At 50.4% G+C, this 17,386-nt stretch overlaps 1 protein-coding gene across 3 annotated transcripts in view; it reads right to left on the bottom strand.

The window, feature by feature from the left end:
* RGS10 (regulator of G protein signaling 10) overlaps window positions 1–16,960 on the bottom strand; it is a 35,486-nt gene extending 18,526 nt beyond the window's left edge. The window contains exons 1-3 of one of the 3 annotated variants that reach the window (XM_008525621.2): window positions 16,745–16,960; window positions 5,330–5,448; window positions 4,054–4,140 (exon numbers count right to left, since the gene is read on the bottom strand). In XM_008525621.2, coding sequence (XP_008523843.1) covers window positions 4,054–4,140; window positions 5,330–5,448; window positions 16,745–16,793 — 255 coding nt within the window. In that variant the 5' untranslated portion in view covers window positions 16,794–16,960. Of the gene's footprint in view, window positions 1–4,053; window positions 4,141–5,329; window positions 5,449–10,091; window positions 10,674–11,243; window positions 11,500–16,744 lie in introns of those variants that run through there. The other 2 variants (XM_008525635.2, XM_008525611.2) reach the window with 2 other exon arrangements.
* Between the last annotated feature and the right edge of the window lie 426 nt (window positions 16,961–17,386).

Here is a 17,386-nt window from a genome sequence, read left to right as displayed (position 1 = left end):
AGACAGCCCAACCCAGAGGGAGAGGGGAATCTTTAAATCTTTAAATGCTGGTTCAAGTCACTCTCAGAGCCATGATTATTAGAAACTTTGCACCACACCCCCACTTCCCCACCCCACCCCCTCAGTTTGGTTTTTAGAAATCTCTACAAGCTTCCGTGTGCATTTCAATCCTGGTCACATAGGAAATAGGCCCAAGATGCATGTGCTGGTGAATGAATGAATTCAGGAGTAGCCAAAGAATAAACACCTAGTTGGAGCTTTTTCTGAGGTTTTATGAGACATACATGCTGCTTTGTTTTAAAAGATAGATAATTCATGGGGAAGAGGCACTTTATGGAAAAAACTTAAACCAAAAAGAAATTGCAAAGGGAGAGAACTGTTCTGAAAGCTGACTGCTGACTATGAGCACCTGGAAGGGACAACCATCACAGGAACCCCAAGGAGGGTGGGGTGGGGGGTGTCACCCTCCCAACTTCCTAAAGCCCCAGCATCCCCACCGTAAATGCAGAGTCAAGACCCTCCCAAACTTGAGGGGCTGCTTTCCTGCCTGCCAGGGGGCACAGCCCAGACCAGGGAAGACAGTGAAGACACGGCACCGTTCCTCCGTCTGGAGCTTCTGAGAACATGAGCCCCAACAGAAGGGACTGCAAGGTCCCCTCTTAAGTCCATCCCTAAGGCACCACTGCAGCACGAGGTGAGAGGGAGGCCAGGACCCCGCCGGTGTCGGCTGACTTGGGTGGAGAGAGCTGTGTTCTAGGCACTCGGATGCAGTGGGGGAGAAGACAGACAAAGACGTCAGACCTCATGGAGCCCGCACAAGAGAGGGAAAAGCAAATAACACAGACGATCAATAAATAAGTTACGTGAGGTGCCATATAAGTTGCTAAGTACTGGGGAGAGAACTGGCTGGAGAATCCAAGGAAAAGAATGAAAAAGCCCACCAGCACAGGTCCTGTTTAAAACAATGGAGGTCAAAGAGAGATTCGCATCCATCCCACAACTGCCTTCATTCACCGTACAGATAAACCCTCGACAAACTCCCTGCTGGACCAGACGTGATAAGTCTGATTGTGAAATTCAGTTGGGCTGACTCTTCCCACGCTTACATCCTCCTCCACTTTTTAAAATTAGTGACTTAGAACTTAGTCCTGGTTTTACTTCCCCTGCAGCCAGACGCACTAGACATACACAGGCCCTGGAGTCAGAGACCTGGGTCTGCATCCTGGCGCTGTCTGCGGCACCTGGCGAGCTGCTGCTTAACCTCTCAAACCACAGCTCCTGTATCTGGAAGGATGGGAATCGCCATGAGGCCAGTGTGATACCCAGACTCAGGTCTGGACACCGCCGGCCTCACAGATGCTTCCTCCCTTCCCAGTTACCTTCTGCATTCTCAGGCTGCTGACAGTAAGGCAGCATTCGCTGCACCGAAGCAATCATCAGGCGTGTTCCAAGCCCAAGGACACAAACCTTCAAGGAGTTCTATCCTGGGTGACAGGGGTAGGGGTGCATGGAAGGGCTGCCAGACTCCGGAAGCTCTCTGTAGGATGTAGATGGGGCGGTATGACCCAACACCGTGGCTTTCCAGGGTCCACCTTGGCCCCCAAGGCCTCCTTGTGTAGCCCCACCTCCCTCCCTGCCTCCAGCACAGCAGAGGCAGACTGCTACTCAAGCACGACTTTCCCACCATCTGGTCTTCCTTCAGCTCTTCTCTCTAGGCCTTCCTCCCCACATGCTGTTCCCTCTTCCAGGAACGCTATCCCCACCCCCAACCTCTACTTCAGGTGTCAGCTTAAAAGTCACTTCCCCTGGGGCCTTTCCTGACGGCCCCCTGCCTGTGCTCCCACGGAACCCACACTTCCCATTTCTATACTTGTCACACTTGCAAAGGCTTGTCTTGGCTTCCCCTCTCGATGCCTGTTCCCAAAAGCTCATCTGTCTTGTCCCTTTGTGTCCTGTGCTTTTCACCAGGCCTGGTCTTCACCAGGCACTCCACAAAGATTGAGTGAACTCAACTGAACTGAGGGGCACACCAACATGGTGTGCAGGGAAAAGGACTGGGCGACCCCAGAGTGCTGGTTCAACTCCCAGCTCGGCTGTGGGGGGACCTCAGGTTCCTGGTTTGTACAATGCAGGGGTGAGCTGGCTGACCCATATGCCCCCCTCACCTCCAACCTGCAAACAAGAAGGCAGAGGAAGGGCAATTGGCCCCCTGCTTCACCCTGAGCTAGGACTTCAGGGTGAGGCCGGATGAAGCAGTTGCCAAGTCCAGCATTTATGGGCGGTTGTCCCCAGGCACTCCTGCCTGAAGGGTGGCAGCCCTCAACCCTGCTTTCCAAAGCGGGCCCTCCCACCAGCTCGCTCACTTTTCCCCTGAGGCTGTTCACCAGCCAGGAAGCTCTGGCAAAGGCACCCAGGGAGGAGAAGAAGCCAGAAGGAAGCAAATACCAAGGGTCATGCCCAGGACAGCTGTCTGAGCTGCCCTGGGGAACTCAAGCTAAAGGGACCGTCTCAGACTCCATCCTTGCCCCTACAGAGAGGAAGGTGGGAGAGGGACAGCCACACGGCTCCCTCCTGGGGGAGTTGCGCCTGAGCCCAGAAGAGCCTCTGAATAAACCAACGATGGACGTTTTCCAAGCTGTTGTCTTCAAACACATCATGACTGACGCCCCCGTGGATTTCAGCTTCTGGAGACAGAAGCTCAAAAACTGGCAGCCCCCAAGCCACATCTGCCCATGGAGGTGTTTTATTTGGCAGGTGAGGCTTTACATTTTTTAAAAATTAGTTCCAACATTTTAAAAATCAGACAGCTTCACATAAGAATCCTAAGGTCCAGATTTTCTGGAAAAACAGGCAGCACTGGGCTAAAGATGGGAGAAGACACCTTAGGAAGAAAGGCCCCTCAGGGTCTGAAGACAAGGGTGGGGAAGCAAGGACCTAGGTGGGCAGAACTCAAAGCAGGGAAAGCCTAGACAGCTACAGACCCCAAGTGTTCACTGCGAAAGTCAGTGAAACAACGAGCTGCAGCCTCTGGAGGCAGGGCAGGCTGCCCCCTGATGGCCTCAGTCCCCACCACTCCCTATAGCCTCACACCAAAAACTTCACTCATGCACATTACTTATGGGCCCCTGTAGGCATTTAGCTGGTAGTCTCTTAGAAATACACAGGCTCGGGCCTCATAAACACCCCCAATCCACAGGCCTCCTTCCTCATAATCTCCTCTGCCTCCCTGTACCCCCAACTTTCCATGGCAGAAAGTCCACTGACATTGGAATTAAAGGCTTCCTCCCACAAAGAGTACATATCTACCCAGGAGAACAGTCAGAAACTTTCTGTGTGGGATGCCTGCCAACTACAGGAAGTTTTGGAAGATCTATTAAATAATTGACGGTCCATCTGATTCGCGCTCTGCTTTTATCACTACACGTCTGCTTATCATTTTACTACGTCTGCACCAAACGCCCGACATGTCAGATGCTGGGGGAAGAAGCATTCTCATTACTCACACGTGAGGAAAAACTCGTACGTGATGATAAACTCTAAATGACATGAATCGTTATTTTTGCTTTAAATATTTGTCCATTTGAACAGCTCCATTTAAAAATGGATTAACACTCTTTTTAAAATTATTAATATTTGATCAATGCAAGATACCTACTCTGAAGCTTAAATCTTCCCCCCAATCCAGTATGGACCAGATTTCTTTAGGCAATCTTGAAATCTATTGGAAAGACAGCTGTAGCTTTATAAGGAGGGAAAAACATCATCAAGAATGTGATTACAGGGGCCAGCCCGGTGGCGCAGTGGTTAAGTTTGCATGTTCCGCTTCAGCGGCCCGGAGTTCCCAGTTAGGATCCCGGATGAGGACTAACACACCACTTGTCAGGCCATGTTGTGGTAGGCGTCCCACATATGAAATAGAGGAGGATGGGCATGGACGTTAGCTCAGGGCCAGTCTTCCTCAGCAAAAAGGAGGAGGATTGGCAGCAGATATTAGCTCAGGGCTAATCTTCCTCAAAAGAAAAAGAAAAAAAAAATGTGATTACTGAGAAATACCTGCTTCTTATCTTGTGTTTTCTTGAAATCTTCACATGCGAGCCAAAATAACACATTTTCTTCACTGAATTCCTTTTTTAAAAATTCCTATGGATAAAAAGAAGAAAAAATATCAAACAGTATTCTAGTTTAAACAAACAAACAAATAATGCTTTTCCCTTCACAGCCTGACGTGGCCAAACTTAACACCCGAGCATGGTTCCATCACCCTGTGAAAACTCCATCCTCAAAAACAAAGTGTATGTTTCATGTTAAAGCTAAAACTTCATATGCATTTGAACTCAATGGCTTTGACGTTGTGAGGAAGAGTAAAAACGAAGCAAGAATCTACTCGCAATTCTAAGCTGACAATAAATTACCAAAAAGTAAATTAAAGTGGAAGATATATTAGTTCCTTGTAGACAGTGTTTAAACAAAGTACATTCCTCTAAAATCAGGCCCATTTTTTTTTTTAAACAAAAGAAAAGAAAACATATTAAGCATGTCTAAAAACGCCATGATGAAAACTATTTTAAGTTGGAGGTGTGTTTTTTCTTTTGGCACTGTTGGGGGGTTAGTGGCACAGCCTGCTATTCAGCTGTGCACACAAAGGTGTCCTCCCTGAGACCCAGACAGGGCTCACAGTGGCGTGGTGTCTAGGGATGTTGGTTGCCCTGCCCCCGACCCCCTCCCTGGGGGCTGCAACCGGGAGGCACCCGGAGAGCACTTAGCCCAGCCCTGACCCAAGACTTCAAGACAGGAGTCGGCGGGACTCAGGCAGACACAGGGCATTCTTGAAATTCACATGTGGGGTGTCTGCTGGCCAAAAAAACTATGGCTAGGCAGCGCCAACATCTCCCCATCCGTCAGCTCTCCTCTTGGAGTTCAACTTCACTGTGCCAGCTGTTGTCCAGCCTCTCTCACTCTGCTAACAATGCATCCTGAGCATCCCTGACACACAAGAGGACAAACCTTCACATCAGAGGGAGCCAGACCACCCCTCCCGGGTATCCCAGAGCTGGGAATCCTTTGTAGATTCTGCCAATGAGCATGGGACCACTGCCCCATCATCCCCCACCCCCCAACTATATAAAAAACAGAAACGGTCTGTGTACGCCCCTCAGTGCTGGTCCGTGGGACCAGGGAAAGCCTTTCCCTCTTGAACTTGACAGGTGAGAAGTTCTTATTCTCGAGGTGGGACAGAGAGTGTTAGAAACTGGCCTGTGTCTCCCCCCACCAGGCACCTAAACTTCCTCACGTGTTGCATCAATCCCAGTCAACAAGGAAAAAGGCAAACCCTAAATCTTTTCACGCCTTCTGGGTCTTCGAGCAGATTCTCCAGAGAGGCCGCCCACTTGGCTGTGCTCTTGGGGTTCTGGTGGCTGCTGCTGGGACTCCCATCGCTGTCGTGGATGTCTGCAAAGCAAAATCAGACTGTGGATGTGGCCCCAAGATCCGGTCATTTAAAAATAGCTGCCTATAATGGTCATCAGCATCAGCATCACCACTGTGGCTAATATATATTCAGTTACGTGCCCCAATATATTTGAGACACTTAACACAGTGAACTCATTCTAGTCCTGACAACAACTTTATGAAGTAAGCGCTACCATTCCCTCCATTTTACAGATGAGGAAAACTGAGGCTCAGAGCCGGGAAGGGACATGTCACTTCCCAACACTCCCCATACATCCTTCCCCCACCCACATGTCCACTCGCCAACTCGAAGGCAGCCCTCAGTCTCACTCAAACCCTCCTCCCAGGGACCAGGACTCAACAGGGACTCCTTCCCCATTACACTTTGTGCAGTCTTACAACGGTCATGCTGTGTTGTCACTGTTTGCATGACTGGCCCTCACGAGTCTGAAAGCTCCTGTATATCTTGATCTTGCTTGTCCAGCATGTAGCTCATTGCCTGGCGCATAAGTAAAAGTATGTACAAGGGGCGGGCCTAGCGTGGGGAGAGGGAGGGACTGGCTGCAGGTGCAACATGGAAGGGGGCTGCCAAAAAACTCAGGCATCAAGATAAATATTTTCATGCAATATTTTGAAAAATCAAAATTAATGCAAGAAAATTCCATAGTGGGGGCCGCCCCCTGGCCGAGTGGTTAAGTTCGCGCGCTCTGCTTTGGTGGCCCAGGGTTCCACCGGTTCGGATCTTGGGCACGGACATGGCTCTGCTGGTCAGGACATGCTGAGACGGTGTCCCACATAGCACAACCAGAGTATACAACTAGGTACTGGGGGGCTTTGGGGAGAATAAAAAAAAACGATTGGCAACAGGTGTTAGCTCAGGTGCCAATCTTAAAAAAAACAATCCATAATGAGCAAAAATATCAAAGTTTTAAATAAACAGATTTTTCCTTTTGCCTCAGGCTCCAGTAGGGCTGGCATCACCCTGTGACTATGTGTGTAGAGGGAATGAATGCATGGCTCTTTGTTCCTGCACATCTGCTGCACTCTCTCACTCAGACACCTAAAGAGCCTCTGGACTAAAGGAAAGGGGACAGGGCACCTCTGACTAACACACTTTGGCGACTTGCCTGAGGGAGGACGTGACAACAGAAATACTCCTCAGTCTACAGAATTTGGCCCCTTCCCGGAATCAAGCAAAAACCGTGGAATGTCACTTCAGGTGGGCCCAGATTCCAAGCCTAGTGTGGCCAATTCAAGCTGTATGACCATGGGCAAAATTCTGTGTACGATGGATAAGTCCCTATCTTTCGGGTCATCCCAAGGATTAAAAGAGAAAGCACTCAGGACCTACAAGCTGACAGGAGACTCTCAACAAACCTTGGTTCCTCTCTCCCCTCCCTTAAAACAACGATCTATCCAGTGAATGAGTTTTATAGCTAATACTTTTTCTCATTGCCTTTTTTTTTAAAGTAGAGACATATTTCTATAAAGAAAAGTTTGAATCTAGAAGAACATAAGCTTTTAATTAAGAAATCGGCAAGCAAATCCCTTTAAAAGGAAAAAGTGTAAAAGTCTTATAAAGATTACTTGCTGCAATGCACTAAGTTATGATGTGCTGGGTGACAATCAGAGCAGCAGTGGGACAGGACTGATCAAGTTAAGAAAACAGCATGCATCTGCACAGCTCCTGGCACAGAGCCGTGTTCATTTACACTGCCATTCTCAGAGAAATGCAAAGTCAGAGCCTGCCTTCTCTCAGCGGAGGAAAGAACCTTTCTCCACTGGAACCCAATCATAGGCTATTGGCACCACCCCATCTCTAACATCTAGACTTAGCCAACATGGTAAAGAAATTTGGTTTAATATGAAATAAAAACAAAAACAGAAGAAAAAAGAAAGATTACTTGCTGCAAATAGCTAGGGGGGCCACACAGCTTAGAATGTTTTTGGAGGAAAGTTCTATCAGAATACACCGGACTTAAGGGTAACAGCCTCCGCGATCGCTTACGTTCTACTGGGGGTCAACGCACCATGTTAACTTCTCAAGTAGCTGAGACTCCGTTCCCAGCATCTGGGAAAACTACCCAGATTTTAGACACTCAGTGGCTGACGGGCTCAAGAAAGCAAAAGCCAGAAGCCCAGCGGGGGACTGTGTTTCCACACTCCTTGGTGATGGAGCATATAAGAGAATTATTTGGGACAAATCCATTCCTTTAATTGAGAAGGCAACTCGCTCGCACACATCACAAATGGACCTGATGCTTCTGTAAAGTGAATCTCCAGTTCCTGGATATTAAGTTAGCTCCCTGCTCTCTGCAAATGCTACAGTGGCAAGCTTCTGAACACTGAGTTTCTTCCCACCGAAGCATAAGTGAAATTAAAAGATCGTTATTATCAGAAATTTCTGCAACAGGGTTCATTCTGCCAAGCTTTTCACTAATTTACTCTCCTGTTCTTCACTCGGAGAATACAGTTGGACAGTTTACTCCATTTCCCTGCAGATGTTCTCTTAAGTAAATAAATGTAGAGACACAAGTTCGCTGTTCCAGGAGCGATCTCAGGCAGCCGCAAATTTCTCTTGCCATCGCAGAACAACTCCTTTGCCCATAAGTTTTCAACCTTGGCCTGAAAGGATTCCAAAACTCAACCTTCTTTTCAATAATAAGCCAAACCTCACTTGGGTTTTCATTGCCTCTCTGTCTCGCAAATAAATAGACTCGGTGGGTTCCCATTTAGCCAAAGGAGTGCTGTGGTTAACCAGACCTTCTGGTTCACTGAGAGATAAGATGGCTGCCCGCCCCCCGCCCCACATGAGATAAGTGCTACTTCACGTCACCCTTTATTTTACACTCTAATCATTTTGCCTATTAGGTTTCTGTGCCAGCTTTCATTTGAACACGTTTTACAACTCAAAACTCACTAATCGGCTCTATTTCCCTTATTTTATAGACTGAGAAATCAAGGTCGGGGAGGTAAAATGACCCACCCAAGGTGACCCAGCTCAGGAACTGCAGGATGGAACCAGCACTGGGACCTACGTGTGAGGGCAATGGTGCCCAACAGGGTCACCTCCACCGAACCCCGAACCCCAGGGCTCCCTGGGACATAGGAGTTTCAAATAATGGCCCTTCCTTTCAATTCTCTCCTAGGCTGCCATGGCCCCACCATCAAAAGCCATGAAATACATTTACAGCTGACACTGTGACAGAAGGGCACAGAATTTTCAGGGCTGGCTCAGAAAGCACACCAAGACGCAGCCACCTTCCACAGCCGTGGTTACTGGATTCTGGCTTTGGTGCCCCGGGTAAAGGGAAATTCCTTCTTACCTTTTTGCCCACCTTCTGCCCCAATAGTCCGTACTTACTTTAAGAATCTTCTGCCCACGCTCCATCTGTCACGTGTTTTCACTTTTCCCAGAAACATTGGTTTGAATTTTTCCAAGACTTCCTGATGGTCTTTCAATTTTGATTAAGGCTTTTGGCCATGCCTTTTTGTCTTAATCCTTCTTGACTGGCATCAATATAAATAAATCTGGATGGAGCAGCATTTGCAAACTCCATTCACTTAATGGTGCCTCTCTTTTTCCAAGTCATTATCCCTGACCTCTAAGGGACTGAGCAGAGTTCCCCTCCATTTGCCACACCCCAGAGACTGCCCCTGAACTCGGGGCATTTCCATTACTCAGGTCTCCTGCTCAGACTTCCGCTATTCCCCCAGGCACGCAAGTAACGGCTTGCTAAGCTATCGGAGTTCACTTTAAATGTTACAATCGGTCCCAGCAACTTACAGGAGAAAGAAAGAACCTCTCTCCATAGCAAGAAAGTTTACTTCTGAATTTAAGAATAAAGCAAAACCAAGAGTTCCGGGCTTCCCAACTCCTGGCACTTGGAGACACAAAGGTCCCATACCCTTCTTTCCTTTTTCATTGATAAAAGTTTCCATTTTAGATGGATTGCACAAGAAGATGGGTTTGGAACGCACAGGTGGCAAAAAGTTAAACTCATTTTTGTAGCAACTTTAAAATCGCTCAAGTTAATAAGGAGCTGTTGGTGAGAACCACAGACAATTGTTTGTTTCAATTTTGTCCAGCTCTGTTTATTTTTGTTGCTGTTCAGTTCAACTGCAAAACATTTTTTGCAATGAAAAAGACTGTTTTTGGACCTTCTGGGCTCTTTAAAGCACTTTAGACCTTCATATTTTTGCAGGCACAACACTTATTTTTCAATAAATTTATCTTCAGATTAATCTGTCATTGGCTAACAGTAAAAGTTAACACGAGTTGTTTACAACGTGCTGAGTACTGTTCCAAGCTTTTTCTATGGGTTAAATCATTTAGTTCTCACAGTAACCCTCTGATGTGATTAGCATTATCCCCACTTCACAGATGAGGAAACTGAGGCACGGTAACTTGCAAGGGTCACCCAGCTAGGAAATGGCGAATCATGGTCCAGGCCTAGGCAGTCTTGCTCCAGAGCACGTGCTCTATACCACAAGGTTCTACTGCCATTTTTATTTTTAATATTTGCCAATCTTTACATGCACAGAGGCCAGAACACAACAGCCATGAAGAGAATGACTACAGTTACGCTGTGGGAAAAGACTGAGAAAACCAAGGGTCCCATTCCACACAGACAGAAACTCACCTAAGACTGGGCCGAATCCTCTAGCACGCAGACACAGTGTACACACACTTTCCATTTATGTTTATGCTGTTCTATGTGGTTTCTGACCTCAGTAAAAGCCATTATTCCGATGACTGCGCAGCATCGCGGTGCAGATGGCTGAGGCCGGTTGCTTGCAGCATATTGCGTAATGCATTATTTATAGATGCTGTGATGTCATATCTATCAGAGACCTTCTCCAGACATTAATTCCTTGAAAACCCATCCTCAGAAGGCATCTGTAACACTCATCGGAACCAAATGCTTACAGCATGGATTCCTGCTATTAGTCTGCAGGAAGGGCTGGGTGACCATCCTGCATAGATAATTTCCCCACGTCCAAGATGATCTTGGTCAGATCGCAATATCCAGCTTCCTCAACAGCAGAGTCAACTGACATCCTCAAGCACCCTCAAAATTCACAACATTTTAAAGAAAACAAACCAAACGGTCAAGCCCAGGAAAAGGCAGAAATGTTAACCCTAAATTCTAACGTAGCTTTGCTACAACACCACACACGCAACACGCACATGCACACTCACAGCGTACTCCTTTAAAATACTCAAGGAAAGCGCACAGCCCACAAAACTTGTTTAAAACTGCATGTCACTTATACCACATCAAACATATTATATTAAAACAAAAAGGTCATCCCAACTTAGCAGCAGAGGATCAGTTTGTTACAACTGGTGACCAGGCTCCGGAGAAACCGGGTCATGGAAACACTCGATCTAAACATTACTTAAGTGTTTATGGGCTCCTCAGAATAGCTTCTGAGAATAACTACCCTTCAGGCAGGCAATTCCCTGGGTAGGGAGGTTTGCATGACCTTCCATTAGCATAAAATTATAATAAAAATGAAAAAGTTTTAAAATAATCATAATAGTAAGTATCAAAGACCAGAGCAGGCAAACAGGTTGCAGCCGGTTGGCTCGGCTCAGAAACGGCATCGGGGCAGTTCTCACACGCGGTCTGAGGCCTCAAAGAGAGCCAAGCACTCAGGCGGCACCTCCAAAGGTCACCTGCCACCTGTGCATGCACGCCACACTCCCCCAGCCCCCGCTCCGCCCTCCCAGCGCCCGGGCCGAGGGCGAGCCAAGGACATCTGCCACAGGGCTGGGGGCCGCTCCTTACGGTCCATGCTCTGGGGTCCACTGCGGAGTCCCACGCAGCCAAGAAATCCGCTGCCTTCTCAGAGACGTCTTGTGTGAGACAGATGGGGGGCTGCGGGGCTCCCGAGCACCCTTGGGTGCAAAGCAAAAACAAAACTCAACATCCTCTTTTGAGCGGACTAAACAACAGATGGCCACTGGTTTCCAGTTTCTACCAGAGGGAAGGAAATAAGAACGCCGGACTATTATTCGCAGGCTCCCTGGAATCCTCACTTTCTAGGCAAAGGCCCAGAAAAAACAAAACTACCCAGGAGCTCGAGTCTGGGGCGCAAGTGAAGACCCTGCCATCATTTTTTTTCACTTTCCAGAAGCCTCAGTACTTCCTCTGGGCCCTGACACTCACGCAGAAATGTGCTCTCACTCTCCCCTGGCCCTACCTCGAGCAAATAAATGACTTTTCCCTTCAGTATCAGTCAAGTAGACTGAGCGTTCCTTGAGAGTCAGAGCTGTGCCTTCCTCGGGGCCAGCAGCATCCGGCACTCAGGTACAGATCTATACTGACAAATGACTTCTCACGGATGGGGGGTTCGGAGGGCAAGGCAGAGAGGAGGGGGACGGCTGTAACAGCAACTGGCATTTGTTGAGCACCTACCATATTCCATCTCAACTTCACAACAACTCCGGGAGATTGGGCCCATTGGTAGCCCATTTTACAGACGAGGAAACTGAGGCACAGAGAGGTTAAATAACTTGCTCCAAAGGAGCAAGTAAGAAAGTGGACGAGCTGGGATTCAGCCCTAGGCTGTCTGGCTGCAGGGCCTGGAAAGCGAAGGGCAGCGAGAGATGCAAGAAATGAAAGGCGGGGCCCTTTTTCTCACGGAACTTAAAATTAATTCAGAAGATGAGACCAGGAGTTCCCAGATGGCCATCTGCCCTCAATGCCAAAAGCTGGCATGAAGTTTTCTTCCCTGGTCCATGAAGAAATGAGATAAGGATAAGGAAATATTTACCAAGTGAGCTGTGTTGACAGAGCAAGGACAATCTTGGATTGTTTTTTAAAAATAGATAATTGTATTTATTTGCATGTAGAAAATTCAGGAGACACAAAAGGGTGCACAGTGGCATAGGTCTTCCTCTCGCCTCTGACCCTCAGCTATGCAGCACCTCTCCCTGGAAGCAGCGATGTCTAGAAGACTCCTGCGCATCAGGACACTCCTTAACATGAGATTTCGTCTTTCCTACGATTTGGGGTGTTAAACCATCCCTTCGTTTGTGAAATGATAAAGACAGTTGATGGTGGCGTTGTTTGTTTTTAATGTCCTCACTGGAGCAAGGAAGAAAGGAAAGGAGGGAAGAAGGGTGGAAGCGAGGCAGGAAGGAAAGAAAAGTCGTCAGCTCTATCTTCGTTCTCTAAATCCGTTTTAACAAGGTGACTAGATGGATGCTGTGGGAGGTCATGCATGTAGCTCTGGACTGGGGTCAGAGATTTGAGTTCCCTGGTCTGTCCCTTCCAACACGGGAGGCTCCAAGGCAGTCCTGCCCTTTGGTGGGCTCTGCCGCTGCCCAGGGAGAGCCGAAATGGACAGGTGCCTCTCAGGCGCAGAGAGGGAGGGAAACAGGAGCGGAAGAGCGGGCCTGCTGGAGCAGGGAGGACCAAGGACGGAGGACACCCTCCGGGAGTGAAGGCACGGAGGTGGGAATGTTCAGCCACCCAGGGGCAGAGTGGGGAGCGGGGACGTGGGACCGCGAGGGAAGGCAGACCAGATGAGGGGCCCCTGACGCCGCACACGGGGAGAGCAAAGCGGGCCCACAGGCAATCGGCAGGGCCCTGGAGGAATGGGAACCTGCTTGGAAGGGAAATTCGTCCCCAGAAGTCTGCAGGGGACTGTTTCACTCCACTGCACGCCTCCTGACAGCTCTTATCAAGGAGCTGCTGCCGTCGCCTGCCTGGGCCCCCTCTGCCCCTACTGCCACCCCAGGCTGCTGCAGTGGAGAGCTATCTGCGGGAAGCAGAAGAAACCGGTGAGTAAATTTAGTACATACAATTCAAACAGCACGTTTAAACAGAGCCCAGTGTCAGGGGGCCGAGGGGTTACTCAACCCCAGGGAGGGAAGTGACTCAGTTCACCCAAGAAGCCCTAGGATGTGGCCCAGCCAGGCACCTGCTGAGGTTTCCAAAATTTCTAACAGTGAGGAAAGGCAACATCAGTTCAAATGCAAAGTCAGTGAAGGCAAATGAAGCACCATTAGCTCCTTGCACCCACCAGTCCACAGGCTGCTCTTGGTGGACTTCAGAGCCGGCACCATGGACCCACTGGCTCAAGGGCTGATCACACCTGTATAAAACAGTGCCCCGTGGCCCGGCCCGGCCTTCTGTCCCTGCTCTGCTCTCCTGAACCCGCAGGCCCTGGCCAGTGACGCTCTGCAGGGAAAGTTTCCCAGGCGGCCAAGACTGTCCTGCTGCTGGGTTGTTAAAACAAAGACATTAAATTGCTATGTCAACTGTCATCTTTAAATAAAAACTTAAGCCCAGCCATAAATCTGAAACTGGTCCCAAGGGTTTAATGGGATAATGTATAACAGGCCCAGGGGGGAGGGCCGAGGCCTGCCCGGCGGCATGGGGATTCCCCCCACAGGTCACCCCTCGGTCTGGTCGCAGCGGGTGGAAGGCTGTGGCCATGGCTCTGCTTGGAGGTGAGCAGCATCCCACTTCTATCATCAACAGTGCGAGGTGCTGTCGGGGGCAGGGTGGGGGACAGAATCCTTCCAGGGGTCCTCAGAATTCAATGGCATAACAATCAACTCGGGGACTTGTTGAAAATGCAGCCTACTCTCCCTCCCCCGCCCCCCCCCCCCCCCCCGGGTCCCCAGACTGAATCACTGGGTCTGGAGGGTGATCTGGAAAGCTGCATTTTATCAGGCTCCTCCCCCCTCCCACGTGGTTTGTGAACACACTTGGAGAAACCTCAAAAAGGAAAATAAGGGACTCGCACTTAGAACCGTGGAATCAGGGGTTAGGAACTCCACACCCTCAGCTGACAGACACTGCCTCCCATAAGATGTTGCTGAGAAGCAGGAAGACTCTAGAGCCAGAGGTGCTGGCAGGCAGGACTGCGGCCAGGTCCAAATCAGGGGTCCTGCAGGGGCAGATCCAGCTCTTGTGGGGCCAGAAGCTGATCCGACTTAGAGAGTCTCTTTAAGAAAAATAATTCAAAATTACCACACTCAAATAAAATTCAGCACAGGGTCCCGTGGATCACTTGGCCAGCTTCCCAGGATCTCCGCCTTGGGGCCACATTCCCCCTTTCTCAGTGGGCTGCTTCTCCCGCTGCTGAGTGGTGATGACTAAATGGCAGGGGTTCATGTGTCCTTTCCCATGGAGGGGCAGACTTTAAACCTAAAAATCCTACAGAAATCAGGCTCTTGGGGGCCAGGCATCCAGTACCAATCCATGACGTTGAGCTACTGACCTTTCCATCAGCAACCTCCCCACGTTTCAGCCTAAAATTTGCTGCCCTGGGAGAAATACACTCGACTAGTGTCCCTAAAACGGCCCCAGTGTTTCTGGGGTGCAACCTCTCCACACACCACCACCCCAAAATCATGTATGTCCTATAATGTGGCTGTTCTATTTGGAAGACTTCAATCCCAAAAGGATCCAAAGCACCAAGTAACCCATGCCGGGAAGCTCACAGCAGCTCTGTTTCTAACAGGAAAAGAGGGAAAAGACAACAGCTGACTATTATTACTCATGTATTACATGCCAGGCATTGTACTAGGAACTTCATATGTTTTAGTGTATTTAATTCCACAACTCTACGAAACCCACTTTACAGATGGGAAAATGGATGCAGAGGTGAGCTGGTAAACCAGCTCTCCTAGGAAAAAAGAAAAAAAGCTTGATTCTTAGCGTTTGCTGATTTCCACGGTGTAACTATTCAGCGATAGTCAATTTCAAGCTATCTATGATAGAGCAACCAGTTTCCAAATTTCCCAATAATTTAGCAATTGGCTCAGAGGTTGAGTAACTTGCCCAAGGTCGCTGAATGATAGACTCAGGGTGGGAACCATTCTGCCCAGCTGTCCATAGGCCTGTGAATACCCAACGACAGGCAATGGCTAAAACGCACACCCACAAGGGGCTCTCTGACCCACAGGAAACACGGCAAGGTTTACAGGACCACTAACATTAATAGAAGCTCCTTACAATAACGCTACGAAGTCCTACTTTATTACAGTGGAAACTCTACTTTATTAGAGATATTAAGTGCAATGATTTGCTTAATTTGATGGAGGGGAAACCAGCTCCACTGAAGTGCTTGAAGAGGGGTGACTATTTTATTCCCATGTTGCAGACGTTATCTGCAAAGACACAGAGAGGTTCCACAGCTAGTAAGCGGTGGAGGTGGGATTCAGACCCAGCCAGTCCGGTTCCAGACCATCCTCTTAACCACAACGTTCCTCATAAAACATATTAGGCGAAGAAAGGACACAGACCAACACTACAGATTCTTAGCACTGTGCAGGAGTCACTCCTGGAGCGGGAGGCGGCAGAAAAACCTCTGGACTCCAGAGTCAGGCCAACCAGGGTTTCAAAGATTCTCCATCAACTCTTAAGAGTGACCGGGGCAAGTTACCTAACAGCTCCTGGCTTCAGGTCCCTCCTCTGGAAAGTGATGATAACAATACCTATCTCACAGGGTTGTCGTAGCAGTGAAGAGAGAATTCACAGACCCGGGTGAATACAGACCCGGGCCCACTTTAAGCACTCAAGGGGCCTCGGCTATTGATATGAACACAAAGGGTAAGATAGTTGGAATCAAGGGCACAATTTCATCTTCACCGTGGGTTCTTTATCCCATCAAATTGCTCCAAATTATGGCTCAGGCTGGTCCACTGTGACAGCCAAGCATAATCCTCTGTAATGTCACTGCCTCCCTGGCGCCAGTTACTTCTCCACCCTGGTGTTCGCCCTCCGTGGCGGCCCCACAGCTCGTCTCCGCCGCGCAGGACTGAGGGCGCCCGGCAGCCCAGGCCCAGGTGCCAGTCGGATGCGCGGGGTCCAGCCGTGCCTCCTCTGGGCGCGCGCGGCCATCATTTGCACCAGCGCCCGCAGCGGAGGCGGAGAACTCAGGAAGGGGGGGACCCCGCGCGACGTTCTGCTTTCGGAATCTAGAACCCATACTACCTCCAAAGTTTAGGGGTGTTTTGGATCTCCTTTTTCTCCCAGACCATCACTAAAATGAAAACTGCTGTTATTTCCCCTTTTGGCCAAACTTCCTCCCCGGGGTGCCTCTCGGGGCTCTGCGCTCCCGCCGCGGCTGGGACCGCAAGAGACGCTGGATCAGGCGGGGAGAAGTGGCGCGGTCAGCCGGGGCTCCCGTCGGGGCGGCATCGCCAAGCCGCGCCCGAGTCCAGGAGGGAGGGTAGGATGCCCCAGGCGGGCAGCGCCGGCCGGGGCGGTTCCTCGCAGTCCCTCGGGGCGCCCCGATCCCCAGCCCACGGGCCCCGGGAGCCGCTTACCTGACGGCGGCCGCTTCCTGCTGAGCCGGCTCACCGCGCGGTTAAACATCGCCGCGGGCGCCCGGGGGAGGAAGGAGGAGCAGCCGGGCGGCGCAGCGGCTGAGCCGGAGGAAGGAGAGGAGGAGGAGGCCGAGGAGGAGGAGCCGCCTCAGTACCGCCCCGGCGCGCCCGGCCCCCGACCCGCCGCCCTCCTCCCCGCCAGGCGCCGCGTGGCGCGCTCGGTGCGCCCTGCCCGCCCACCCACTCGCCCAGCCAGGGGCCCCACGGTCCCGCCCGGGCCAGGGCGGACCCGGGAGACTCCCAAACGTCGGGATGCGTCCCCGAGCTCGGGATGGAGCGCTCTCGCCTGCAAGGAGCCCACGCCGCCCGGGATTTTGGAACCCTGCTTCAGGCGGTTCGCGCGTCTCGGGGCCCCCTCGCAGCTTCGCGGGACTCGCCAAAGAAGCTGCCCTGGGCCCCGCCCCGCCCCGCTCCCAACTCCAGCGTCCATCCCAGTCCCCCGCCCTCTCCCTGCAGCTCCCAGGAACAGGCAGGGCACCCCGGGCGCACCGCGCTTCGTGGCTCCACGCGCTTTCGCGAGGCTGCAGGCGGGGGTCACCTTCCGGTTCACAGACCGGGAAGCCCATGCCTCGCGGTTGTGCA

This window comes from Equus przewalskii, chromosome 1 (genome assembly GCF_037783145.1).
Source record: "Equus przewalskii isolate Varuska chromosome 1, EquPr2, whole genome shotgun sequence".
In the NCBI taxonomy this organism is placed as follows: Eukaryota; Metazoa; Chordata; class Mammalia; order Perissodactyla; family Equidae; genus Equus; species Equus przewalskii.
This window is presented reverse-complemented; position numbering and strand designations above follow the sequence as displayed.